The sequence below is a fragment of the Microcaecilia unicolor genome, chromosome 4 (genome assembly GCF_901765095.1).
Source record: "Microcaecilia unicolor chromosome 4, aMicUni1.1, whole genome shotgun sequence".
Classification (NCBI taxonomy): Eukaryota; Metazoa; Chordata; class Amphibia; order Gymnophiona; family Siphonopidae; genus Microcaecilia; species Microcaecilia unicolor.
Window position 1 is genome coordinate 371,923,669 of NC_044034.1, and position 26,899 is coordinate 371,950,567.

Consider the following 26,899-nt stretch of genomic DNA (forward strand, 5'->3'; position numbering starts at 1 on the left):
CCAGACAAACTTCCCTTGTCAGAGAGTGGTGTGTACTAGTGTGAGGGTAAATGTAGAAATACTTTTAAGTACATAAGTAGTGCCATACTGGGAAAGACCAAAGGTCCATCTAGCCCAGCATCCTGTCACCGACAGTGGCCAATCCAGGTCAAGGGCACCTGGCACGCTCCCCAAATGTAAAAACATTCCAGACAAGTTATACCTAAAAATGCGGAATTTTTCCAAGTCCATTTAATAGCGGTCTATGGACTTGTCCTTTAGGAATCTATCTAACCCCTTTTTAAACTCCGTCAAGCTAACCGCCCGTACCACGTTCTCCGGCAACGAATTCCAGAGTCTAATTACACGTTGGGTGAAGAAAAATTTTCTCCGATTCGTTTTAAATTTACCACACTGTAGCTTCAACTCATGCCCTCTAGTCCTAGTATTTTTGGATAGCGTGAACAGTCGCTTCACATCCACCCGATCCATTCCACTCATTATTTTATACACTTCTATCATATCTCCCCTCAGCCGTCTCTTCTCCAAGCTGAAAAGCCCTAGCCTTCTCAGCCTCTCTTCGTAGGAAAGTCGTCCCATCCCCACTATCATTTTCGTCGCCCTTCGCTGTACCTTTTCCAATTCTACTATATCTTTTTTGAGATACGGAGACTAGTACTGAACACAATACTCCAGGTGCGGTCGCACCATGGAGCGATACAACGGCATTATAACATCCGCACACCTGGACTCCATACCCTTCCTAATAACACCCAACATTCTATTCGCTTTCCTAGCCGCAGCAGCACACTGAGCAGAAGGTTTCAGCGTATCATCGACGACGACACCCAGATCCCTTTCTTGATCCGTAATTCCTAACGCGGAACCTTGCAAGACGTAGCTATAATTCGGGTTCCTCTTACCCACATGCATCACTTTGCACTTGTCAACATTGAACTTCATCTGCCACTTGCACGCCCATTCTCCCAGTCTCGCAAGGTCCTCCTGTAATCGTTCACATTCCTCCTGCGACTTGACGACCCTGAATAATTTTGTGTCATCGGCGAATTTAATTACCTCACTAGTTATTCCCATCTCTAGGTCATTTATAAATACATTAAAAAGCAACGGACCCAGCACAGACCCCTGCGGGACCCCACTAACTACCCTCCTCCACTGAGAATACTGGCCACGCAATCCTACTCTCTGTTTCCTATCTTTCAACCAGTTCTTAATCCATAATAATACCCTACCTCCGATTCCATGACTCTGCAATTTCTTCAGGAGTCTTTCGTGCGGCACTTTGTCAAACGCCTTCTGAAAATCCAGATATACAATATCAACCGGCTCCCCATTGTCCACATGTTTGCTTACCCCCTCAAAAAAATGCATTAGATTGGTGAGGCAAGACTTCCCTTCACTAAATCCGTGCTGACTTTGTCTCATCAGTCCATGTTTTTGTATATGCTCTGCAATTTTATTCTTAATAATAGCCTCCACCATCTTGCCCGGCACCGACGTCAGACTCACCGGTCTATAATTTCCCGGATCTCCTCTGGAACCCTTCTTAAAAATCGGAGTAACATTGGCTACCCTCCAGTCTTCCGGTACTACACTCGATTTTAGGGACAGATTGCATATTTCTAACAGTAGCTCCGCAAGTTCATTTTTTAGTTCTATTAATACTCTGGGATGAATACCATCAGGTCCCGGTGATTTACTACTCTTCAGCTTGCTGAACTGACCCATTACATCCTCCAAGGTTACAGAGAATTTGTTTAGTTTCTCCGACTCCCCCGCTTCAAATATTCTTTCCGGCACCGGTGTCCCCCCCAAATCCTCCTCGGTGAAGACCGAAGCAAAGAATTCATTTAATTTCTCCGCTACGGCTTTGTCCTCCTTGATCGCCCCTTTAACACCATTTTCGTCCAGCGGCCCAACCGACTCTTTGGCCGGTTTCCTGCTTTTAATGTATCTAAAAAAATTTTTACTATGTATTTTTGCTTCCAACGCTAATTTCTTCTCAAAGTCCTTTTTTGCCCTCCTTATCTCTGCTTTGCATTTGGCTTGGCATTCCTTATGATCTATCCTGTTACTTTCAGTTGGTTCTCTTCTCCACTTTCTGAAGGATTGTTTTTTGGCTCTAATGATTTCCTTTATCTTTTGCTGTTCAGGTTAAGCAGAGTTGCTCTAATGGCAGCTACAAGTTTAAAAAAAAAAAATTTTTTTTTGTTCTTTTAGATGCCTTTTTGTTATTATTATTATTATTATTTAGAAGCTCAAGTCAACGTTACAAAGAAAAGGCAATATACATCAAACATAAGACGCAAAATATACACTAGGTAAAATAAATCGCTTCTCAAACATAAAGGCCACAACAGGAACCTCCAACTTTTTAGAGAGAGAGATATAAGCCCCTCACTTGTTTCTCAAACAACCCCCTCCCTCCTCCACGGACTATGCAATTAGAAAAAAATGAGCAATGATTAAGAAAGGATTCCTATAGTTGGCCACACTAACTGCACCCCGGATGAAGAAAGGGTTTCCGTTTAGCCACAGTCTTGTTATGCTGTGTTGTAATATTTCCATATCAGCTATAAACCAAAGTTTTGTAATCCATTTATAGGCAGGTGGAAGAGTCTCTGATTTCCTGGTAGTAGCCAGAGTGAGTTGTGTTGCACTAAGACAATATTGGACAAGACATTGCTGTCTCAAGAGTGCTCCCTGAACTGCGTCTATTAAGCAAGTTGATATCCGGGTCTCATGGTATCTCAAGACCCAACCAAGTTTACAGCTTATACTGCAGTGTCTTCCAGTCAAGTGAGACAGGCCCACCAAATGTGTCCTATAGTTCTCTATCACCACATTTTCTCCAACAAAGCGCTGAAACAGCAAGAAAAATGTGATGAAATCTGGCAGGAGTAAGATATCAATGATACATTAACCCCATTCTCTTTAAAGTTAAAAGCTTTAGATAAGTGCGGCAAAGCCTTCCAATCACACTTCTCATATTGAGTACCTAGCTCAGCTTCCCATTTAGCTCTGTGAGAGAGATCAAGGGGCAGGGCAGTCTGTCCCTAAGATACCAATATAGCACTAAATTTAATTTACGAATATTACAAAAATCTTCACATAATTCTTCCAGGAAAGTGTTTTCCCATGTGATAACAGTCATAGATTTTCCCAAGTCTTGCACACAAATCTCTAAGGCCCCCGTGCACAGTCTCAATTTTCACCAAAATCTCATCCTCAATGCTTTTCAACACTTGGTGCTTTCCCATTAAATAGCACTTAAAACCTTGAGATGGCCTCCTGATGTTCACCTGTCGACTGCAAGGACTAACGCTCAGGGAATCAGGGCCTGGGGACATGTGACGCGAGGAAGGTTTGGGTCTTGGCTTATGGAGGAGCTTTTCACTCTCCTTAATAGCAGACTTAGTTTGGGAAGCCATAATATCGTCTCTCCAACACTTCAGGAGCCACAGGTAAGGCTAATGCAAAGGCGGATTTCAATGGATTAAGCAAGTTAAGTTAGTGGGGAAGCAGGAGCTCAGGGATCAGGCTGCCATCCAGAGCTGTGATGTCACTTCTTCCGTGGCAGCTACAAGTTTTGAATAGTAGTGATTGAATGGGACCTAAAAAGTGTAGTTCTGTGACAAGAGAAGCGGTGACCAAAGCGCTAAGATTTATGAGGAATAATGAGTGAGTATCAGGAAGTTCTGTGGTTTTTTTTTGTTTGTTTCTTTTTGTAAACATGCCTGCTACCTAATAGTGTTGATATTACCCTGCTGTTTTTCTTCTATTTTGTTAGAATGTATTAGATTTGTCCTGTTATGGTTTTTTTTTTAAATTGTGGTGGTGATTTTGTTTTATTGTTGTATGAAAATACATTCTGGTGGTGGTTTGTTTACTTGGTGGCATATATCATTGAAGTATTTGTTTTATTGATTGTTGAAATAATGTATTTATATTGCTTTCATCTTTGATTTTAAGCTGAGTGTATGCTCTTCAGTAAATTAAATAATTTACTTTCCATGTTGTCTCTTGACTGAATATTCATTAATTTCAATTATGTGCCTAATACAATAGGGCTCTGATATGTTTCTGTTGGATCTTGAAATCCCTCCTCCTCCTCCTTCCAGGTGTGGTGTACCTCTTTGGTAAAGTTTGGATTGAATCTGCCAAGACCCATGTAAGCTGTTGTGTAACAGTGAAGAACGTAGAGCGAACAATATATCTATTGCCACGTGAAACGGTATCTTTCAGCTTTGTGTACATATGTATAAATTATGGCTCTGGTTTTCTAATAGGGTGTAAATGCAGATGAGCAAATTTATATTTTTCTGAAGTTGGTGTAAATGTGTTTCTGTCTTGTACACGTGTATCTGTTTTATAAACTATGCACATACTCTGCTCAAAGTACATCCCCAGGAGCATCTACAAAAAATTGCTGAAAACTTATTTCTTTGTTAAAACATACTCCCCTAGTTGCTCTGCTGATTAGTATTCCCATCACACTCTCCTACCCTGCTTAGTTCCCCATTGTTAGCTACTTCTCCCCCTGTCTATCCTTAGTCATCTTTAACTGTATTATCTCAATTTGTAATTTTTTCTTAAATTACTATAAGCCACATTGTGCCTGCATGTGTGGGAAAATGTGGGATACAAATGAAATATAAATAAATAAATCTACATACAGCTTGTGTAAAAGTAGGTGCATGCTTTCTGTATGTATATTTTCTACATTCATATGTGGTCATGCAATGTTATAAAAACTCTTTTTCATATGTAAAACAGGGTTTAAACATGGAAGGAGCTTTGTAAAATTATGTCCTAAATGAGTGCTGTGCCTTGCCTCCATTGAAATTTTATTAAGGTGTTTATATTAGTTTCTAGTCTATGAAATTTCTGAGCCACATAAATGGCTTACTATTTGCATGTGGTCTGCCTTTTTCCTTGGGTAGTATCGCTTTTTTGAGCACCTCAGAATGTTGTAAGTGATTGTCTTTTACTACCATGGCTGGATTTGGTTTTCATATTGCCTTTCTGTCCCCTCTCTAAGTGGGTGGAGCTCTCTTCAGGGAAGGACACAGGAACTCCAGTGACAATGATGGATATCTATCAGGAGTTCAGTGAACATATTGCTGTGAAATACAAGATCATGAAGTTTAAGTCCAAGGTTAGTTCATGGCAGTACTTCATTTCCTGCCCTTCGACCTTTTCTAAGTTGTAAGAGTTTAGTCCTAGTAGGTAAAGATGTTAGAGAAATAGTTTTTCCTTTACGTAGCTTCCCACTATTCCAAAACGTGTGGGATAGTTGTGTCCATCAACCAGCAGGTGGAGATAAAGAACTGATAACTGAGTTGAGACATATCTGTTGGCATCCAGTCCAGCTCCTCAGTATTTTCCATCTCCAGCACATGGATGGACAGACTTTCAGCCTCTGGTTCTGAGTGATTTGCTTTTGATCCAGTTGGTCAGCTGGTCACCAATTGATCTTTGCAGGTGGCTTGAGTCTGCAGAGTCGTATCTGGATGATTTCAGATCCCCTTTCTCTGCTGCCCTGTGAATCTACTTCTTCCCACCCTTCATCTCTCCCCTGTTTCCTGTGGAGCTCTCTTTTTCCAGCACAACAACCTAAAAAAAAAAAAAAAAAAAGGGAAAAGGAAAGAGTTATCCTGGAGAGTATGGGAGAGACTATCAGTCTTGATTCTTTCTCACATGGGGTAAGATTTGTGGAGACTGTGAGCTTGAGGGGAGCAGCCAGCAGTAGTAAGTCCAACTTAAGTTTGACTCAGAACCGCTTGGAGGGCTGCAAGTTCTGTGTGGTGCAGGGGAGGGACCTGACTCACGGCTTGGGACTGCGTTGTGCTGTGCTTGTGCCAATTAGGGTGAATTGCAACTCCTGTGGAGGCAGTTAAGTGGTTTTCCCACTGTGGAACTCGCTGGCTGGCGTCGGAACATTGCAATGCTTGCAAGCTTGGAATCCCACGGGATATGGGGGGAAACCGTCGGAGGCAGCACATCTTCGGATTTGGCGCAGCATCCGAATATGCCAGGGACTTAGGCTCTCCAGCAAGGCCACTGCACAGTATGATGCAGGAGAGCATAGGAACGGATGCCATTTTGTCAGGGCTGACTGGCAGTGAGTAACAGCCTCTGTTTGATCATGAGTGGCGCACAGCTGCCATTTTACAATCTCAGGGCACGACAGATCATTCAGTTGCTTCGAGATCTTTGTTTTCTCCGGAGTTTGTATTACTCCTACACAAGGCCTATTTATTGAAGCAGGGACAGAGTTGCTGCCAGGTGCATGTTGCCTTCTGCCTCTCCAGCTCCTAAGAGATTTTATTTAGCCTCATCTGTCCATTCCTCGAGGTTTATCTTTGCTTCTCCCTCCTTAATCTGATGTGGCCTCGGTCTATTCAGAAGAGCCATTATTGAAGGAGCTGTTAGAGGAGAAAGAGTTCCCTCCTGAGGAGGAGAATGATCCAAAAGTACTGAGGTTTTATAACAAGGAACTCAATACTCTTATTTCTGAGGCATTGGCAGTGCTTTCCAAAGCTGAGGAGCCTTCTGCTTTGGTGTCAGGAGTTTTATCTTCATTGATCATGAGTGGGCTTAGAGGTCCTTCCAAGGCCTTCCCGATGCATCCACACATTCAAGATTATAGGAGAATGGGTCTCACCGCACAGGATGCAATGTAGGAGCCAGAAGTATACAAAAAGTGGGAGAGCGACCAAGGATACCAGAAACTGGAGGATGTTCGTTAATAAACAATTTTATTGAAAATTTGAAGACTCGACACAATGTCGTGTTTCGGCCGTCAGGCCTGCATCAGGAGTCTGCTTTGCAGAGTGCTGTGGAGCAATGATAATGAAAAACCTTTGGAGATCTCACAGCAGTCTCTAGCGCAAAGTATTGCTGAATAACGATGAAGATGATCCTTCCATCACTAGCAGTGCGTGCAGCGTTTTTGACGGACTTTTCCAAAATAGTCTTTTTAAAGACTACTATGTAACGCCTGAAGGATCATTTTCATCGTTATTCAGCAATACTTTGCGCTAGAGACTGCTGTGAGATCTCCAAAGCAGACTCCTGATGCAGGCCTGACGGCCGAAACACGACGTTGTCGAGTCTTCAAATTTTCAATAAAATTGTTTATTAACAAACATCCTCCTGTTTCTGGTATCTTTGATCGCTCTCCCACTTTTTGTATACTACTGTTTTTACCGTGGGGCGTTTGAGTTCTCCGCTTGCTGGCGGATCTTCTCTCACATGTAGGAGCCAGACCCATCTCATGTAGAATCTTCCATGCCTCCCCAAGTTTGCGGACTGTATGCACCTTACCTTTCACAGCAAAATTCAGGGCAAAGGGAAAAGCCAACGATATTTAATATGGACTGAGGACAGAAGATCCAGAACAGGTTTTAGCACTTTCCGCTGTTGCAAAGTATATGAGGAAAGCTCTTGGTACACAGAGACCTTGGCCTCATACATCAACTATTTGTTAAGCTTTGGCCAAAATCAGTTCCTTACCCGGAAAGTGCATAAAATGTGCCACAATAACCTTAGGAGTAGAATATCGGACCCTGCTCCATCACTGTTAGAGCCTAAAAGCTGCATGCAGAACAGTTTTACGATAACCACATCTTCCGGTTCTCCACCTTCAGACATCCCCTGGAAATGCAAATTTTTCCGGCATCCTCTGTTTTCCAAATTGTCTATCTTATAAAGCAGCTCCTCATGATATTCGAACAGTTGTGAAACACGCTTCTGTGAGGTAGACAATCTGCATGCTCCTCCATTTTGGTTTCCAGCTCAGTCACGCAACCTCCCAGTTCCTGCAGATCTGCACTTAAGTGGTCGATGTGATCCACCATGTCCACTCGTGAAGCTTTAATTTCCTCCTTTATCTCGGCAAAATACTGCTTCAATTGTCACGGACATCTGGCAGCACTCTTGTCTCCTTGCAGAGAATCGTCTACAGAGTCGGTCGGACTCTGTCAGAGCTAACACAGCATGGCGGCGGATTTATCCTTCTTTTTTCATGCTGGGATTTCTTCACAGTGACACTAATTCTCTTCAAACATTTGTCACTTCCATGCAGAAAAATCCTCTGATGCAGATCAAGAGAGATTCACTCAGGAGCAGGCAGGAGGAAAAGAACTAGGCTGCCATCAAGTCAGATGATGTCACTTCCTCCGGGTTCTGGATATTCTTACAGAAGATTACAAGTTGGAGTTCCTCCCGCCTGATCGCTTCTCTCTTCATGAAGTCTGTTTGTCAAAAGGGAGCCAAGGCGGTTGAGATTCAGGCCACTGTATATTCCTTGCTGGTGCTCCGGGCCATAATTTCAGTTCCTGGGCCGAACAGGGACGAGGCAGATACTCTGCTTCATTGTCCCAAAGAAGGAAGGCACCTTTTGTCCAGTCTTAGATATCAATGCTCTAAACCGCAGCCTCTGAGTTTCCCACTTTCACATGGAAACACTAAGAGCAGTCATAGCCTTGGTTCAAGTGGGAGAACTTCTCACTGCTGTTTCAGGGAGGCATACTTGCATATACCTATATGGCCGCTGCATGAGATGTTTCTATGTTTTGTGGTCTTACCGTGGCACCAAGAACGTTTACCAAGGTTATGGTGGTGGTGTTGGCAGTCTTTCGGTGTCAGGGAATCAGAGTTCTCCCGTATGTCAGTGACTCATTCGTGCATCATCCTATTCAGACAGTGTGGCAGTGATGGACAAAGTTGTCTGTCTTCTGCAGTCATTGGGTTGGGTGATCAATTTTGAGAAGAGCAGACTAACTCCATTGCAGATGGATGTTCTTTTTGACACAGCAGGGGAGAGGATCTTAAGTGACTTCGCTCCCTTTCTGGCAGGTCCCTGGACCGAGTTTTCATAAGAACATAAGAATAGCCATATGGTTCTGACCAATGGTCCATCTAGCCCAATATCCTGTTTCCAACAGTGGCCAATCCAGGTCACAAGTACCTGACAGAAACCCAAATAGTAGCAACATTCCATGCTACCAATCCCAGGGTAAGCAGTGGGGCTTCCTCTTGTCTATCTCAATAGCAGACTATGAGTTTTGCCTCCAGGCAAGGCTGTAACCAGAAATGTTTTACAAGGGGAGTACCTCACTCCCCCGGTACTTTAAAATCCTGTCTGCGCATCCTAACATTTCTCCTGGCAGCTCTTCTGAAGGGATTGGCGTTGGGTTCTGTAAAAGTTCAGGTTTCGGCTTTGGCCTGTTTCTTCAGAAGATGTCTTTTGGCTTACTCAGATATCGTTCGATTCTTTTGGGGTGCAGGCCGCTTGTGGACCTCCCTTTCATACACCATGTCCAGAGTGGAACCTTAATTTAGTCCTTTGGGCTCTTTAGAAACCTCCCTTTGAGCCACTCCGGAAGGCCACCTCGAAAGATTTTACACTAAAGACGGTGTTCTTGGTGGCTGTTGTGTTGGCATTTAGGCTTTCAGAGCTTCAGGCTCTCTTGTTGGGATCCCTTTCTCCTCTTCTTAGAGGTGAGGGGTCTCCCTGTGCACGGTTCCGAAAGTGGTATTCACATTTCATCTCAACCAATCTGTGGAGCTTCCATCCTTTCGCAGAGAGGACAGAGAGGCTCAGTATTCATTCTTGAAGTTTCTCAATGTGCATGAAAGTCACAAATGAGTTTCACAATTCAGATGGACTCTTTGTGCTTTTTGGTAAGCAGAAGCTCGGCCTCATGCCTTCCAAGCCCAAAATTGCTAGATAGCTGAAGGAGACTATCAAGTCAGCTCATTTGCTTACAGGGAAGCAGGCTCCTCAGAGCTTGCGGGCTCATTTTACGAGGTGTACAGCGACAACCTGGGCGGGAACCTACCTTACTGTCTCCTGCAGATATTTGCAAGGTGACGACAAGGTCGATGCTGCATACCTTTGCCATAAACAAAGAACCAGGAAAATGTACTAATACAGAAATCACTTTCAATAAAGTAAGAGGAGCACCCTCAGAATAATAATCACTCAAGTAGTAGTCTTACTAGACCACTATCGGTCCCAGTAGAGATCCCTGAGACACTCCTGTCCACTGTTCACCCTCTTCCATTGAGAGAAATGACCATTTAACCCTAGTGGAGGAGTGGCCTAGTGGTTAGGGTGGTGGACATTGGTCCTGAGGAACTGAGTTCAATTCCCACTTCAGGCACAGGCAGCTCCATGTGACTCTGGGCAAGTCACTTAACCCTCCATTGCCCCATGTAAGCCGCATTGAGCCTGCCATGAGTGGGAAAGCGCAGGGTACAAATGTAACTAAAATAAAATAGATACTATTGGAGATTCTACATGGAATGTTGCTACTATTGGAGATTCTACACGGAATGTTGCTACTATTGGAGATTCTACATGGAATGTTGCTATTCCACTAGCAACATTCCATGTAGAAGGCTGCGCAGGCTTCTGTTTCTGTGAGTCTGACGTCCTGCACATACGTGCAGGACGTCAGACTCACAGAAGCAGAAGCCTGCGCGGCCACATTGGTGATCTGCAAGGGCCGACTTCTAGTGGAATAGCAACATTCCATGTAGAATCTCAAATAGTAGCAACAGTGGAGGAGTGGCCTAGTGGTTAGGGTGGTGGACTTTGGTCCTGGGGAACTGAGGAACTGAGTTTGATTCCCACTTCAGGCACAGGCAGCTCCTTGTGACTCTGGGCAAGTCACTTAACCCTCCATTGCCCCATGTAAGCCGCATTGAGCCTGCCATGAGTGGGAAAGTGCGGGGTACAAATGTAACAAAAATAAAATAAAATACTCTCTATTTTCTGTCCAATAACCAATTCCTAATCCACACCAAAACCTTGCCTCCTATCCCATGACTCTTTAATTTTCTCAGGAGTCTCTCATGAGGAACTTTATCAAAAGTGGGTGATGGGATTGGGGGCTCAGATAATGTGAGGGGGAATTCCAGAAATAAGAGATCAGAAGTCTTGGGACACAGAGATCAATAAGTATAGGCGACTCTTCTTGGTGGAGAAGTAAGGATAAATCCTGAGATCAAATAGTCTGTGGAGGAGGAAATGGGAATAGACGGGATTAGCTGTTTGATATTCATCTGCCAGTGTGGAGGGTAGTAACCCAGTAGATAACTGTATTTAAAACATAAATAGGCTGGAGGGAATTAAGTATATACAAACTTCAATAAACCTGCAGTTCCACTGTCAGTTATATATGTGCTTTTGTATAACATGTAAGTCATTATTATAGATATGCTTATATAGGTTCAGAGATCACCACAGATCATCTGATCTTGTGTCCCTTGCTCAACTGATTTTAATCATTGCACATAAAGGGTCCCAAAATTCTTGAAAATCATTTGAGAAAACTTTGAAAGAAATTTGAATGCACTTTTGTTTGTTAATTACATGATTCATATCCTTGTCACCAATTAGTACAGGTATAAACTACTAATAAATTTCTTTTTCCAGGGTCCCAGAGAGGGTACTTTCAGAACCAGCTGTATAAGTTACTCCTGTTGGAATTCTACGCTAAAAAAAAATTCAAAATTCTGCACACAAAATTTGCAAATTCTGCAAGTTTGTCATAATTTAAACAGTATTGCAGCCCCCTTTCTGTACACAGATACCATCCACCTTTTCTCCAGTCCCCTCCCAGCACCCATAGCATTCACCTTTTTTCCAGACCCCTTCCTGGCACCCACACATAGCATCCATCATTTTTCCAGCCCCCACACTCCATACAAATTCCTTTTTTCGTCCAGTCCCCCCATGCACAAAATCACACTCCATTTTGTTCAAGATCCCCCCCCCCCCTTCACTCACTGGTCCTGTGACCATGAGGTAAGAGGAAAAGGAGACGCTGCATTGGGAGTACCTCTTTGGGGCAGGAAAGAACACCACTCTTTCCTTCAGTCTGCCTGCTGCTCTGGGCTGGTGCTGCTGAGATTTCCTATGACAGCCTCACAAGGTAACCGCTTGAAGAAGTGGTGGCACTGGCCAGAGAGATGTGGCAGCAGGCAGGAAAGAGTGGGGTTCTTTTCTGCCCCTAAAGAGACCAGCAGGGCATGTTAGGTCCAGAGGAGAGAGGCTGCTTTTCTGCGGCCCGTTTCTGCATCATTATTTATAAAATTCTCCTCAAAGAACAGATTCTGCGTGAAAATAATTATTTGCATCTGGTGAATTCTGTGTAAATTGTGTGCTGCGCAGTTGCGCAGAATTCCGGGAAGAGTAATAAGTTGATGTAGCTAGTATGTGTGTAAGTAGCAGCAATTTAGACAGGAAAAGTATACAAATCCTGTTGCTGCTTTTTTTTGTGTGTCTAGCATCTGCAGACGGGTGTACGCCTGCGTTGGAGCAGATCTGAATCTGGGATTTGTAAAATGCAAAGTATTCATAGGATTTCTGTGTACATGTTCTTCATATGTGTATTTGGTACATTATTTTACAAATGGTTTGTTCTGTGGTATCTGCCAGATACTTATGGTTTGGACAGGCTACGGTCAGAAACAGAATGTGAGGTCTCACTCAGCATGGATTTTCTTACTTTCTTAGGTTTTACATATGAATGTTAAATTATTCCCCCATCCAGTCTGTTTATATACCTGAAACTCATGCATTAAGTGAGGAGTAGGAGGAGGGTAATAAAACTAGAATCTTCTGGTTCTCAGCTTTCTAGTTCTAGTTGCAGGACTATAGCTCTTGAACATATAATTTGGGTTTAACATTTGTGCTTGCTTTTTGAATAGAAAGTTGAAAAGAGCTATGCCTTTGAGATTCCCGATGTCCCGGATAAGTCTGAATATTTAGAAGTGAAGTATTCGGTAAGTAAGATGAATGCAGATAAACAATTAACTTCTTGATAGCTTTTGGTTTGACATTTCTTAAATGTGTTTTTTTAAATTTTTTATTTATTTACAAATACTTGATATACTGTCCATTGCATAATGGTGCTGTTAGGCAGTTAACAATCAATAATAAAAATGCCTATTATATCCCACGTAACGGAATTCAAAAATGCTTGGGACAAACACAATGGAATCCTGTTTAGAAAGAATGCATCTCAAGAAGCTTAGAGGAGATTGGGTAGGAAAGCCAGTGCTGGGCAGACTTCTGCGGCTTGTGTCCTGATTGAGGCTGAATAGATTTGGATGGGCTGGAGTGGAACTTTTCAGGGGCTTTAACGACTTCAGAAATTTTAGAACAAGGCCAGTGCCGGGCAGAGTTCTATGGTCTATGTCCAAAATATGGCAAGGGTAAATCAAGATCAGATATAAATATGATGTATCACATCATACCATATGTAATGTTTCTCTGGTTTGGGAGTACTGGATGGACTGTACAGGTCTTCTGCCGTCATCTACTATGGTACAGGGAAGAGCAGCCACAGGGAAGAGCCATGTGTTGATAATTGTGGAATTAGAGAAATTAGGCTGTTCACAATGTGCACATTTTTATAGTGGATTACAAAATAGTAGACATCAAAATTAATATGATACAAGAAGATTGACCCAGGCCAAGCATAAGATATTTACAGTACTGAAATGTCACCAATAAATAAAATAAAATTGCCTTACATTAAACAGGCAAATAGAAGTTGGGAAATTTGAAACAATGTGACAGTGATATGAACTGCTTTGCATATCTGTAGTGAGTGGGTAAAATAGTGCTAACAATTGCAGTGGGGAACTCTGGTATTTGGGAAAACGGCAAATGCTGCATAATTTGGGTGACGTTGAAACAGCAAAACGTTAAGAGTGCATGCCTCAGAGGAATATTAATGTAGGGTTAGATTGAGAGCAGGGGAAAGAAAGCTTAAGGGACTAAAATCCATGTTGAATAACCTGGGTCTGTATTAATAGTGTGATGTCATATGAGTGTTCATGATCTGTGAATGAAAATGTAAAGGCAGCTCATGCAAGGTAATAGCAAGAAAAGGTGAACTGACTCACGACAGTAAAAAAAACAGCAGCAGCACTTGGAATTGAAAAGGAGGATAAAAAAGATGTTCTGATCTGATTATTTAAAAAAAATTGAAGACAGACAAATTACAATGGAATGAAAATGGAGGTAAAACAGAATCAAAAGGAAGCTGAGAAGAAATGAGCTTATTGAGAGGGAAGCAGTGAGGATAGTCGCAACCAATCATGGTAATAATCAGACCTAGATTGTGTGTAGTGGAGGGGGATAAGTGAGGAAGTGAAAAGATTCAATCTGTGAAAAGAATGGAAGAGAATTAGAGTGCCTAGGAGAAACTTCATCCAGCAAATGGGACTTGGGCAAGGAAAGAGACATGAAATTACAATAAAGCCCATTGATTTACTTGTGAAGAATGTCGCAGAGGGGGAAGGAAACGTGATAGTAATATGAGATCTGCAAGTGAAAAATTTAGAGAGAGGAAGAATTTTGGGAATACCAGTGACTGCCCTCTTCCCTGTGAAAGGAATGGGAAATAGAGTAACTTGATCACTAGAAGTGTTAAAAATAAAAATCAAGACTAAGATAATGGACTTTTTCTTAACCAATCTATTATACACAGGTCCTCTGGTGGTGGTAGTGGCTGAGCTAATTTTGGCTTGGCTGTTCTGGGCTTCCAGTTCTGTCTGTATTGGGACAGGGTTCTGGCACCATGAGCCTTTGTTTACATGGCAGCTTTCTTCTGCTGCAGATTGCAGTCAGAGCAACAGTCCTGGGCCAGGAGTTGTGCCTTAAATGCAGCCTTTAGGTGCATTGTTGTGCAATGACTGAGGCCTTACCATATCCACAACGAGAGCTATAAATGCTACCTCTGCAGCTTCAGTGGCTTCAGCTTGCCCAGAGAGGGAAAGACCTGACCCAGTTGCCCACATCCCTCTGCCATTGAGCAACTGGGCAAGCCCTGCTACTAGTTTCTGACATGGGAAATGAGCATAATGGGACTGGGCCCAGAACAGCAAAATCTACAGAATCTGTAGTCCGAGTGGAAGGCATAAACAAGAGTAGGATGGGAGTGGAAAAGAAGGTATTTGTGAACATCAGTTAAGTACATAAGTGTTGCCATACTGGGACAGACCAAAGGTCCATCAAGCCCAGAATCCTGTTTCCAACAGTGGCCAATCCAGGTTACAAGTACCCGGCAAGATCCCAAAACAGTACAATACATTTTATGCTGCTTATCCTAGAAATAAGCAGTGGATTTTCCCCAAGTCCATCTTAATAATGGCTTATTGACTTTTCTTTTAGGAAGCTAGCCAAACCTTTTTTTAAACCCCGCTAAGCTAACTGCTTTTACCACACTCTTGGGCAACGAATTCCAGAGTTTAATTATACGTTGAGTGTAATTAATAACTAATCTCTGAAGAAGTGATAAAACTGCTTGCTATCCCTAGTTATAGACATAATTCTTGCTTTTTGCAAACTTTACAAGTATGTTATCCATCTTTAAGCAATGTTTGGTTAAAATTTCATTATGAACGTTCTTTTCCATATCGGCACAAAAATTTGGAATACCTTACCCTGAAAATTAAGACAAATTTCATCTTTTCATTTTAGAAAGGCTTTAAAAACTCATTCTTTTTTCTATGCCAAACTAAGTATGAAGTTTTTGCTCTTTAGATAGCTGTGCAATCTTCAAATGCTGAGGTAACTTTAATGTTGTGGCCTATGGTCTTATCATTTTTATGCAGATGACATTTTATTAGATGCACCTATTTCCCTTGGGGTGGGGGGGGGGTGTTTCTCATGGTGACCACCTCTCTGACATTTTGGCTGTGTTCTGATGGTAAATTGTCATAAAACTGAGGCTCCTCCTTGTGACACAAAATAAGACTTTAGTTCCACCTTCTGCAGTTTGCATAGCTGACATGGACATGTCTGTTCTGTGTGGAATTCCGGTATCATGGGAGGCTTACTCTAACCTGTGCACAAGCCTTTTCTTAAATGCCTCCCTTCTGAAACATGTTACCAGTTGCACTACATAACGCAGGTGAGGGTGATTTTGTAGATTTTTAAAGGCTTGTCAGATGTGTATATTTTTGTTAGCCCTTTCTTAATTTCCATCTCTCTCTTCTGAATTTATAAATAAGTCCCAATACTGGAAATCGGGTCTCATTTAGCCGCCAGCAGTCACCACCTAAAGAAACATTGAATGCTGCCATCTCACTATTGGTCGTTTAGGAAAGAAGGATTTTATTTCCTCTCTGGAAATTAAGAGAAAAGGAAGTCATTACAGCTTTTCACTTCTTTGCAGCATTAAATGTTGGATTATTTGTAGTAAATAATTAGCAGATTTTAGTACACACAGCTTCAGCTTTAGAAATGTTAATTTCTTTCTTCATCTCTCTCTCATTCACCCCTGAATAATTCACTGCTGAGTCACTTTAAAGTTGAAGTAACAAAACATCTGTTTACTCACAGTTTGTAGTTAGATTATAATCAGACAGGCTTATATATACATATTACTATACATTTGTATTATCAGCTCCTTCCATGTGCTTAGATGGTAATGGATGCTCACACCACCATAGATCCTCTCAGGTTAGGAGAGATCATGAGCTCCATGTGCTCCATGTGCTGTGTCTGCTGCATCTAACCCCCAACAGGAAGTTGCATAGCAGTGTGACCTCTCTAAGTAATTCACATCAGAGGTCACAGAGTAATCACAGAGAAATAATAGGTGACAGGCAATGCATGTAAAATACAATTACATTCCAACAAACCCCTTCTCATGCATAACTGTCATGCAATTATTTATTCATACAAAGTCCAAGCTTTATACGCAGATTCACAAAATGTTCTCTGGGTAACGGTTTGGTCATGATGTCAGCTGTCATCTCACTGGTGTGACAATAGTGTAGACTGATGACCCCTTCTTTTACCAACTCTCGCACGTTGTGGTATTTCGTTGCGATGTGCTTGGTACGTGACTGAACCTTGTCATTCTGTGACAGTCGGATGCAGCTCTGATTATCTTCCATTATCTGGATTGGTCTCTGTTCAGCTATTCCGAAATCCAGCAAAAGTTTTTCAATCCACATCAGTTCTCTGCATGCTTCCGATACGGCCACGTATTCAGCTTCTGTAGAAGACAAACTCACAATACTTTGTTTATGACTGGCCCATGAAATTTGTACATTTCCATACATAAACACATATCCACTTGTGGATTTATAATCAGAATGATCCCCTGCCCAATCTGAATCACAGTAACATATTAGTTTTGGATTACTATTGGCTGAAATCTTTAATTTACAATCAATGGTACCCTTTAAATACCTTACCATCCTTTTAACTGCAGTCCAATCTGATTTGGTAGGTGAGCTGACCCTTCTGCTCAAAATTCCTACTGCATTTGCTATATCAGCCCTGTATGTGGTAGCTAGATATAAAAGCTTACCTATGGCTGATCTATATTGGATGTTATCTGGTAAAGGTTCTCTTACTGTTTCATCCTTCAGAAAATCAGTGATCATGGGAGTGCTTACAACTTGGGCATCTTGCATACCTAAACTTTCAATAAGCTCATTTATTTTCTGCTTCTGGCTTAGAAGATAAGAACCATCATTTTGTTTCTCAATTTCTATACCAAGATAGTATGACACATTACCAAGTTCTTTTATCTCAACATTGAGGTTTAAACATTTTACAATGTCCTTGTACTCTTGCTCACTTTCGCTTGCAATGAGCAGATCATCAACAAAAGCTAAAATGTATGCATATTGTCCATTTGTGCACCTAGTGTACAAGCATTTATCTGCTTCACCTTGCTTAAATCCTAAATTTGTCAATATTTCATGCAATTTTTCATTCCAACATTTTGCACTTTGCTTTAATCCATAAAGACCTTTGTTTAATTTACACACTAGGTGTCTTTGTTTTGTATTTATGAAACCTGTTGGTTGTTCCATGTACAAGTCTTCAGTTATATCTCCGTGAAGAAACGCTGTTTTCACATCAATGTGGTTGACTTGCATGCCTTTTGAGACTGCAATGCTCAGAAGTGTTCTGATTGTCGTGTGTTTCACTACAGGTGCAAACACTTCATCAAAATCTTCTCCATATTTTTGAAGATATCCCTTTGCCACTAATCTGGCTTTATACCTTTCCACTTTTCCTTGTGCATTCCTTTTTAACTTGAATACCCATTTGCATCCTATAGCTTTCTTGCCAGGAGGTAATTTTGTAAGAATCCAAGTATTATTTTTATCCAATGCATCAATTTCTTCTTGTGCAGCTTTATGCCATTCAGCAGCTTCTTCTGCTGGCATTTTCTCAATCTCATCCCATGTTAAGGGCTCTTGAGCTTCTGCTGACTTTGTTAGGTAAGACAGTCTTGGGGGTGGAACACCTTTGTTTTCCCTGGATGAGCGTCTGACAACAGGTTGGTCTGACCTTTCCGCATCCTCTAAATCTGAGAGTTCTTCTCCAATTGATTCCCCTTCTCCAACTGTACTGTCTTCTTCAATGATCCTTTCTGTGTCTGCTTCCTCTGCCTGTTCCTCATTAGATACAGGTGAGTTGCTTTCAGACATCTGCCTTGGTATGGCATTTATATACACTGGCATGTCTATTATGGTTCTAGTTTCATATTCTGGATGATAAGGCTCATCTGGGATAATCCAGCCTTTATCAACCCTTTTGTTTTCATCAAAATATGTAACATGTCTTATGCCAACAATGCCAGTTTTCAGATTCAAAATTCTATATCCTTTGTGTCCTGGAGCATAGCCAACTAAAATGCCCCTTTCTGTTGTGGAATCCAGCTTATGCCTTCTTTGCTTTGGTATATGAGCATATGCTGTACTTCCAAATGTTCTTATGTGTGACAGGTTTGGCTTCCTACCATGCCATGTCTCATGTGGTGTGCGCTCAGCGCCTTTAGTTGGCATTCTGTTTTGTAGGTACACTGCTGTGAGAATGGCTTCCCCCCATAGTCTTTTAGGGAGATTGCTATCTGACAGCATACATCTGGTCATTTCCACAAGTGACCTAAATTTTCTCTCTGCAACAGAATTTTGCTCTGGTGTATAAGCTACTGTTGTGATATGCTGAATGCCTTCTTGTTCTAGAAATGTGCGCATGCTTTGTGAAATGAACTCACCACCATTGTCGGTCTGAAGAACCTTTGGTTTTCTTTCAAATTTATTGCTCACCATGGCTACGTATTTCTTCAGCATGTCTGTGACTTGACTTTTCTCTTTCAGCAAATAGGCCACACAATATCTAGAGAAATCATCCAAGAATATTAGCACAAATCTGTTATTTCCCAATGATGGGATATTAAACGGTCCACATAAGTCACTGTGTATTAAGTCCAGCACTTTATTACTCCTATTTCCTGTGTATGCAGGAAATGAGGGTCTCACACCTTTTTGAGTAACACAGTCTATGCATTTCTCCATTTTACCAGCATCTGCACTTATCTGAATGCCAGTGGCTAGTTGCTTACTGTAAAGATCCTGGATCACCTTAGAATCACGATGTCCCAGGCGGCGGTGCCAGATTTCCAGACTACATTTACCATCATTCTTCCTTACTTGCGCCATATGTGAGGCTTCACCTGAAATGCTCAGTTTATAAACATCATTATGCATAAAAGCTTCAGCATACACTTCATCATTTTTAGAGATTGTGCACTTACTGTTTTCAAAATGAATCACAAATCCCTTCTTATCTAATGTAGATACACTAAGCATATTGCAAACTGCTTGGGGAATATACAAGACATCACTTACAGGAATTTCTTTAACTTCATTAGACACTTTGCATTTTAAGAATCCAATACCTTTTGCTTGGATCTTAGCAGTCCCTGCGTTTGCAGTTTTAAGAATACCTTCCTCTGGACACATTTCCTGAAAGAAATCTTTACAATTGGTTAAATGGCATGTGCTCCCTGAATCCAAAATCCAAGTACTTTCATTTGAATTATTATTTACCATAGTCAAAGATTTTTCTGCCATTAGAAAGCCCTTGTGTTTATCTTTGTCCTTCATACATTTCCTGGTTTGAAAATTCTTTAGTTCCATTGGCTTAGGTGAGCTAGAGGGAGTGTTTTGTGTTTCCTTACACCATTTAGATACATGTCCCTCCTTTCCACATGAGTAGCAAATCAGCTTGCCCTTGGGTGGAGTTTTCCCATAGCTCCGCCTTCCTCTGTTCTTTGCCAAGAAATTTGTTTCATTTCTCTCTGACTGACTTTGAGAACACATCTCCTCAGAATCATTTATTATGCATTCCTGCCTTAGTTTTGATGTTGCCTGTTCAAAAGATTGCCCTTCAATGGCCTCATTTACAGACCTAAAAACATCAAACTTCTTTGCTAGTGAGGTAAAAAGAAATGCTCTTTTCAATGCATCACACATGGGAATTCCAGAAAGTTCTAACTTTTGAAATGAAGACATAAGATGCATAATGTGATCATTACATTTACTTTTATCCCTTAATTTGGTTTCATTCAACTCTGCCAACCAAATTGGTTGCTGCTTTGCATATGTAGTTGCATACATAGTTCTCAGTTTATATAAAATGTCCTTTGGTGTATCTTTTCCCTCCACTAATATGGCTTGTTTCTCTGAGAGAGCTTCCAAAAGCATGCACTTCACATAATAGTTTGCATTGTCCCATTCAGCCATATTTTCAGCTGTTCTGTCTTGGTCTAAGCATATATTTAATCTTTTTGCTCGAAGGAGACATATGAATCTTAATTCCCATTGCTGATAATTAAATTCAGTTAATTTAGGCACCTTGAGAGAGTAGAAAAATGGTGAATTTCTTCCCTCAGCCATTTTCTTAGCCTTCTGTCTGGTGTGTGGGGGGAGAGAGAGACAGACTGAATCTTTCTTTTAAAACTTAAGAGAAAAATGTGGCTTTTTTACTGCCTGGTAATATTTCTCTTCTTTTTCAATTCCTGAGCCCTGGGCCCATAACCCTTTTGTTGGATTATTTGTAGTAAATAATTAGCAGATTTTAGTACACACAGCTTCAGCTTTAGAAATGTTAATTTCTTTCTTCATCTCTCTCTCATTCACCCCTGAATAATTCACTGCTGAGTCACTTTAAAGTTGAAGTAACAAAACATCTGTTTACTCACAGTTTGTAGTTAGATTATAATCAGACAGGCTTATATATACATATTACTATACATTTGTATTATCAGCTCCTTCCATGTGCTTAGATGGTAATGGATGCTCACACCACCATAGATCCTCTCAGGTTAGGAGAGATCATGAGCTCCATGTGCTCCATGTGCTGTGTCTGCTGCATCTAACCCCCAACAGGAAGTTGCATAGCAGTGTGACCTCTCTAAGTAATTCACATCAGAGGTCACAGAGTAATCACAGAGAAATAATAGGTGACAGGCAATGCATGTAAAATACAATTACATTCCAACATTAAACAGTTCATTTTAAAGTTCAGAACTGAAATTTAAACTAAAAACTTACCTGTTTAAAAAGGCATACCCTACCAACCCCAACATAAATGCCTGATCTCTGTAACAAAAAAAAAAGTAATGGACATAACACAACCCTGCCGAGTACGATTCACTTAAGTGGTTATACCACATGAACGTTATCTTACCACAACTTCACTATGTATTTATTTACACCGGAGTCTGCAATCGCCTCTCCGGTACTATGTAAGCCACATTGAGCCTGCAAATAGGTGGGAAAATGTGGGATACAAATGTAACAAATAAATAAATTTGTGCATTGTTTTTGTTTAATGCAAATGTTTGTACCCTGCTTTGATCCATGGCGATTTGGTGGGTTATAAGCTTTATAAATAAAATAGTGCCACTTATTAGCGACTGAGGCACTTAATCTGCGTAGTGGCTGCTGCTGTTTGAAGTTCACAGCTTGGTTTTTTTTGCATTTAGAATGCCATGCTCAAAAGTTTCTGCTCAATAGGTGTTTTACAAAACACATTTACCCCTTAATTCTCTAACAGGGCACCCACATTAATGCACCACTTGGGCACGTAAGTATTTAGAATACTGTCACTTTCATTGGTAAACTACAGGAATGGTCTGGAATTTGGCACCTTAGCTTTACTGCTAAAAAATGCAGGGTCAGGCATTTGAGCTGCAAAAGCCTGAGGGAATGGTAGAGTTTAGGGGGCGAAGAACTTTTGTGCATGAAAGAGGAGCGGGACTTGGGTGTGATCATTTGTGATGATCTTAAGGTGGCCAAACAGGTAGAAATCAGTGGTGAAAGCTAGAAGGATGCTTGGGTGCACAGGGAGAGGAATGGCCAGTAGGAAAAAGATGGTGACGATGCCCCTGTATAAGACTCTGCTGAGACCTCATTTAGAGTATTAAGTGCAATTCTGAAGACCCCGCTTTAAAAAAAATCAAACATATAAATGGCAAGAGGCGTACTCACTCGCAAATGCGCAGTAGAGACCCTCTCTGTCCCGTCCCCGCGTCAATACGTGATGACGGGGGCGTGACAAACCTGCGCACCTGCCAGTGAGGGAACTGCCGTCGCCACCGCTCCCCCCCCCCCCGGGTTGCCGCTACTGCTCCCCCCACCCACCTGGAGTCGCTGCCGCCACCCACCCTCCACCCGACCCGGATACCTGGCTTCACTATTCAAACTGCCGGAACGCAGCACACAGCTCATCTGAGCTGCCGTTGGCCTTCCTTACCTGCCTGTGTCCCGCCCTCACTGACGTTACGTCCCATGAGGGCAGAACACACGCAGAGAAGAAGGAAGGCCGACGGCAGCTCAGATGAGCTGTGTGCTGCGTTCCGGCGGTTTGAATAGTGAAGCCAGGTATCCGGGTGGAGGGGTGGCGGAGGGGACTCCGGGGGGCCAGCGGCGGCGGCGGCGACCTATCCGGGGGGGGGGGGCTTTCAACCCCCCCCCCTTACTTTACTAGCCCGTTTTTACGGGCTCAACGGCTAGTATATAATAAGCAAGATGGAGTCAGTCCAGAGGGGGCGGCTACGGAAATGTTCAGTGGTCTTCATCATAAAGCATATGAGGGCAGATTTAAAGATCTCAATATGTATACTTTGGAAGAAAGGCGGGCGAGGGGAGATATAATAGAGACATTTAAATACCTATATGGCATAAATGCATAGGAGGTGAGTCTCTTTCAATTGAAATGAAGCTCTGGAATGAGGGGACATAGGATGAAGGTGAAAGGGGATAGACTCAGAAGTAACCTGAGGAAATTTGTGACAGAAAGGGTAGTGAATTCGTGGAACAGCCTCCTGGTGGAAGTGGTGGAGATGAAAACAGTATCTGAATTTGAGAGCTTGGGACAAGTACACGGGATCTCTAAGGGAGTGATAGGGAAAGTAGATGGCATGGATGGGCAGACTGGATAGGCCATATGGCCATTATCTGCCGTCACTTTCTCTGTTTCTATGTAAGTGTACCGTTAAGTCTGTAAGTGACATCAAAACATCTGTTCGCTAGTCTGTGAGGGTGTGCATAAATGGCATAGCCTTTAAATACAAGGGTGGCGTCTACATGGGCAGAGCATGGGTGGGGCTGCCACTTACATGCACACCTTATACAATACAGTAACGTATGCATGCCCTTGCCACATTTGTGCCCCACAGTTACACCAGGTCTATGGCTGATGCATCTGTGGGCACCTGGATATTAGACATGCTGTTGCCAGGCTAAGCTAGAGGCATCCAGATTCTCTTATATAATAGGCTCTCACTGCCAGCATCAGGGCATTTCAAAATAGACATCCACTAATAGAATTGCTTTCTTATTGACTGTAGATGGAAGACATAAGACAGACATATTTTCCCATATTTAGATATAAAATGAGAGCAACACTTTTTTTCACCTCTAAATCCTCTCCAACCCATTTGCTGTCTCTTTCAGGCTGAGCTGCCCCAGCTTCCCCAGGACCTGAAGGGAGAGACATTTTCTCATGTGTTTGGAACCAACACTTCCAGTCTCGAACTACTTTTACTCAGCCGGAAGATTAAAGGACCCAGCTGGCTGGAAATAAGAAATCCACGTAAGAATTTGCACTTCACAACGTATTAGACTGCTTAAGGCAAAAATGTTACTTATTCGGAAATGCTATGGGTGAAGCTGCTCGTTCATGGGGGTTACAGCATTGCTCTGTAATGTTAGGCATCAGTAGCAGAAAAGTGATTAGGTCATTTTTCTTTGTAATAGTAGGCTGATGTGCCAGAAACTGCCGCTAAAAGTTCTTTGAGTGTCTGTCTTTATCACCTGCCTATTGATAACATTTCTAAGTGGGTCACAAAAAAATACATAAAAAATCATATACACACAATAACATGACACACAACATTAAGAAAACAATAAAAATAATTGTATCTGGAACCACTGCAGAGCTCAAGATCATCTGAATCCACCAAATAACACCCATGCTTATTAGACAAGAGCCTGTTTGATCGGCATGGCCTTAAGCTGCCATCTCCACAAGATCAAGTCTAATATCGCTTGAAACTCTTCAGGCAGCAAAGTCACATGTACAAATGTTTGCCCTTCTAATATTCCTTAAAGAGAACATATCAAGAATGCTTTGCTGAGATAGACATAGTGATCGATATTTAGCTCAGTGATTAACGTTTTTTTTTTTTTTTTTAACACAGACTGCCACGGGCAGAATTAGGCCTTGTCTGGCCTTTGGCATTGAATATCCGTGCCTAATTCCTGAGATGTTGGCTGCTGGAGCGTATGCGGGTCCCGGCTGAGTATTGGCTGGGACCTGCATAACTGCATCTCCCCCATTAGATTCCCAGTTTTTCCTCCCACTTCCTGGAACCAAGGCAAACGTTCCCCTCCCCCCGGAATAGCAAGCCCCTCCCCCCATTGCTGGGGTATACCTGCTCGTTCACTAATGATTCAGTGGGAAAATGGGCAGGAGCGATGCCCACTTGCTCCTGCCCGTTGCACCAGCCACTCTAAAGTGGCAGAGATTGCGGCAGTCGTTTTAGCAAGGAGCAATGCCCACTTGCTCCTTGTAGGGGGATCCTGTATTGTATTGCAACCCCCTTCCCCCCTCCTCCCCCACCCAAGGATGGGATCTCTATAGGCTGACACACCTGATTCCAGCTTTAAAGTGGCCAAGATGAAGGGTTTTATATGCTCTTTCTGGTGTTTTGTCATCTAGGGGGATTGTCCTTTATTCTGTAAAACCACAATTAAAGGAAAACTCAACAATAAAGGACCTCCATGCTAGAAAGATTTGAGTCTGTTTATTTTCTATAGTCTCTCTCGTTCCGGGCAGCTATATGCAGTTGCCTCCTTGACTTGAGTCCTTCTGTGTTGGATCTAGCATCCACTAGATGTGACCATGTTGACTTTCCTACAGGTAACATGCAGAGGAGAAAGTATCCCTAAGTGAGACCTAACAGCTTCTGGACGGATTGATGCGTCTTGCATGATTAAGTGGTGCTGTGGGCTCCTTTAGTGGAGTTCTTTATATTGTTTGGTCAGGGCTAGTTCAAGACACGGCTACAAGCTTTCAGCCATGCTTCTCAGGAGCTCCAGCACAGAGTGGCAGACATGGTAGTGTTGAATGAGTTGTGCAGTTTCATTCTCTCCAAGAGGCAAGTCTTTTGAGAAGCCCTTAAAGTTTAGGGACCAAAATTCAGAGGTTGGCTAGAAGTACTGAAGTTTTTCCTCACCTCAGGCCCCTCCCCCCAGTACTGGTCATTGTTGGTGCAAACTTTGAGGCCTTGAGCAATACCATTCAGGCAGCTCCTTCCTTTCCTCAGGAAGGTAGTCGTGGACAGAATATTTGACTGGGGTGGACCCTTTCTTGTTGCAGATTGCTGTGCTCTGACTGTGCTTCTTTAGGGAAACTCTTGGAGCCTTCTCACTGGGCTGTTGGATGCTCTCAGGGGAGCATTTCCTCCCCCCCCCCCCCCCTTAGGCTTTTTAATGTGTCAAGGAGTAGTAACTTAGAGGCAAACCAAAGCTGCTTTTCCCAGTTTCGACCGAAAACAAATCTGTAGCCGAAGCAGTCTGATCATTTTCAGGCGAAATTTACTGCTTGGTTTTGGCCAAAGTCGAAACCGAAACTACATGGTCTAATCTGGGCTCTGCACTCCTCCTTCCTCCCTCCCCCTTGAACTTTTTTTTGTTTTCGGCAGTTGCTGAATAGCTCCTCCCTCCCCTCCCCTAGTCCTACCATACAATCCCTGGTGGTCTAGGGCTATAGTTGGGGCAGGAGCAATCCCCAGTCATTTCTGTTCATATTGACTCCACTCTCAAAATCGTTGCCATGACCTCTAATGGCAGTCTCATGAGAGGTCGCGGCAGCCATCTTGAGAGTAGAGCCAGCATTGGCAGGAGTGACTGGGGATCGCTCCTGCCCCGACTACAGCACTAGGGGGAGGCTGGCTGGTTACTCCTGTTGAAAGGGTGTTTTCCAGCATTCAAACTGAAATTTTATTGGCCTGTATAGTAATTTTACATGTCTGGCCATTTAGGACTGAGTCAGCACAAGACAGTTTTGACAGTAGCCAGGCTTCTGTAATCCCTGAGAATTGACCTTTTTGCAGTTCTGGGAACTGTAGATCTGTATGTTGTACCTTGGGCTCAGACCCATATGTAACTCCCCAAAGTCAGGCTGTTTTCAAGGTGATTGCCTTTAGCTCAGTGTCAGAAGGCTATTTTTCCTTTCTCTAGGGAGCGTGGAAGGTGCCTGAGCCAGGTGGCTTTTACAGTTGTCTCTGGCAGGGAATGGACAGGAGTCCTTTTCATGGATATTTTGCACTATATACGTGACTCTGATAGGCTGGGGGGGGGGGGGGGGGGGGAGTTGTGCTCAAGAGCAGCTGAAGTGGTGGTGGTGGAGAACCAACAAGTGCAAGTCTGGGCAAGGGCCAGAGTCGGCCATCAGCAATCCTGGCCGGTAGCTTAGGAGAGCAAGATCCAGGAAGAGGCAGGCAAGACATAGTAGATGACGGCAGAAAAAGACCTGCATGGTACATCC

General features: G+C 42.6%; 1 protein-coding gene across 2 annotated transcripts in view; it reads left to right on the plus strand.

Annotated features, from left to right (window-relative positions):
- POLA1 (DNA polymerase alpha 1, catalytic subunit) overlaps positions 1-26,899 on the plus strand; it is a 782,590-nt gene that overhangs the window by 43,622 nt on the left and 712,069 nt on the right. For both annotated transcript variants that reach the window (XM_030202369.1, XM_030202370.1), the window contains exons 11-14: positions 4,122-4,234; positions 5,042-5,158; positions 12,727-12,801; positions 23,803-23,941. In XM_030202369.1, the coding sequence (XP_030058229.1) occupies positions 4,122-4,234; positions 5,042-5,158; positions 12,727-12,801; positions 23,803-23,941 (444 nt within the window). The remainder of the gene's footprint in view (positions 1-4,121; positions 4,235-5,041; positions 5,159-12,726; positions 12,802-23,802; positions 23,942-26,899) is intronic.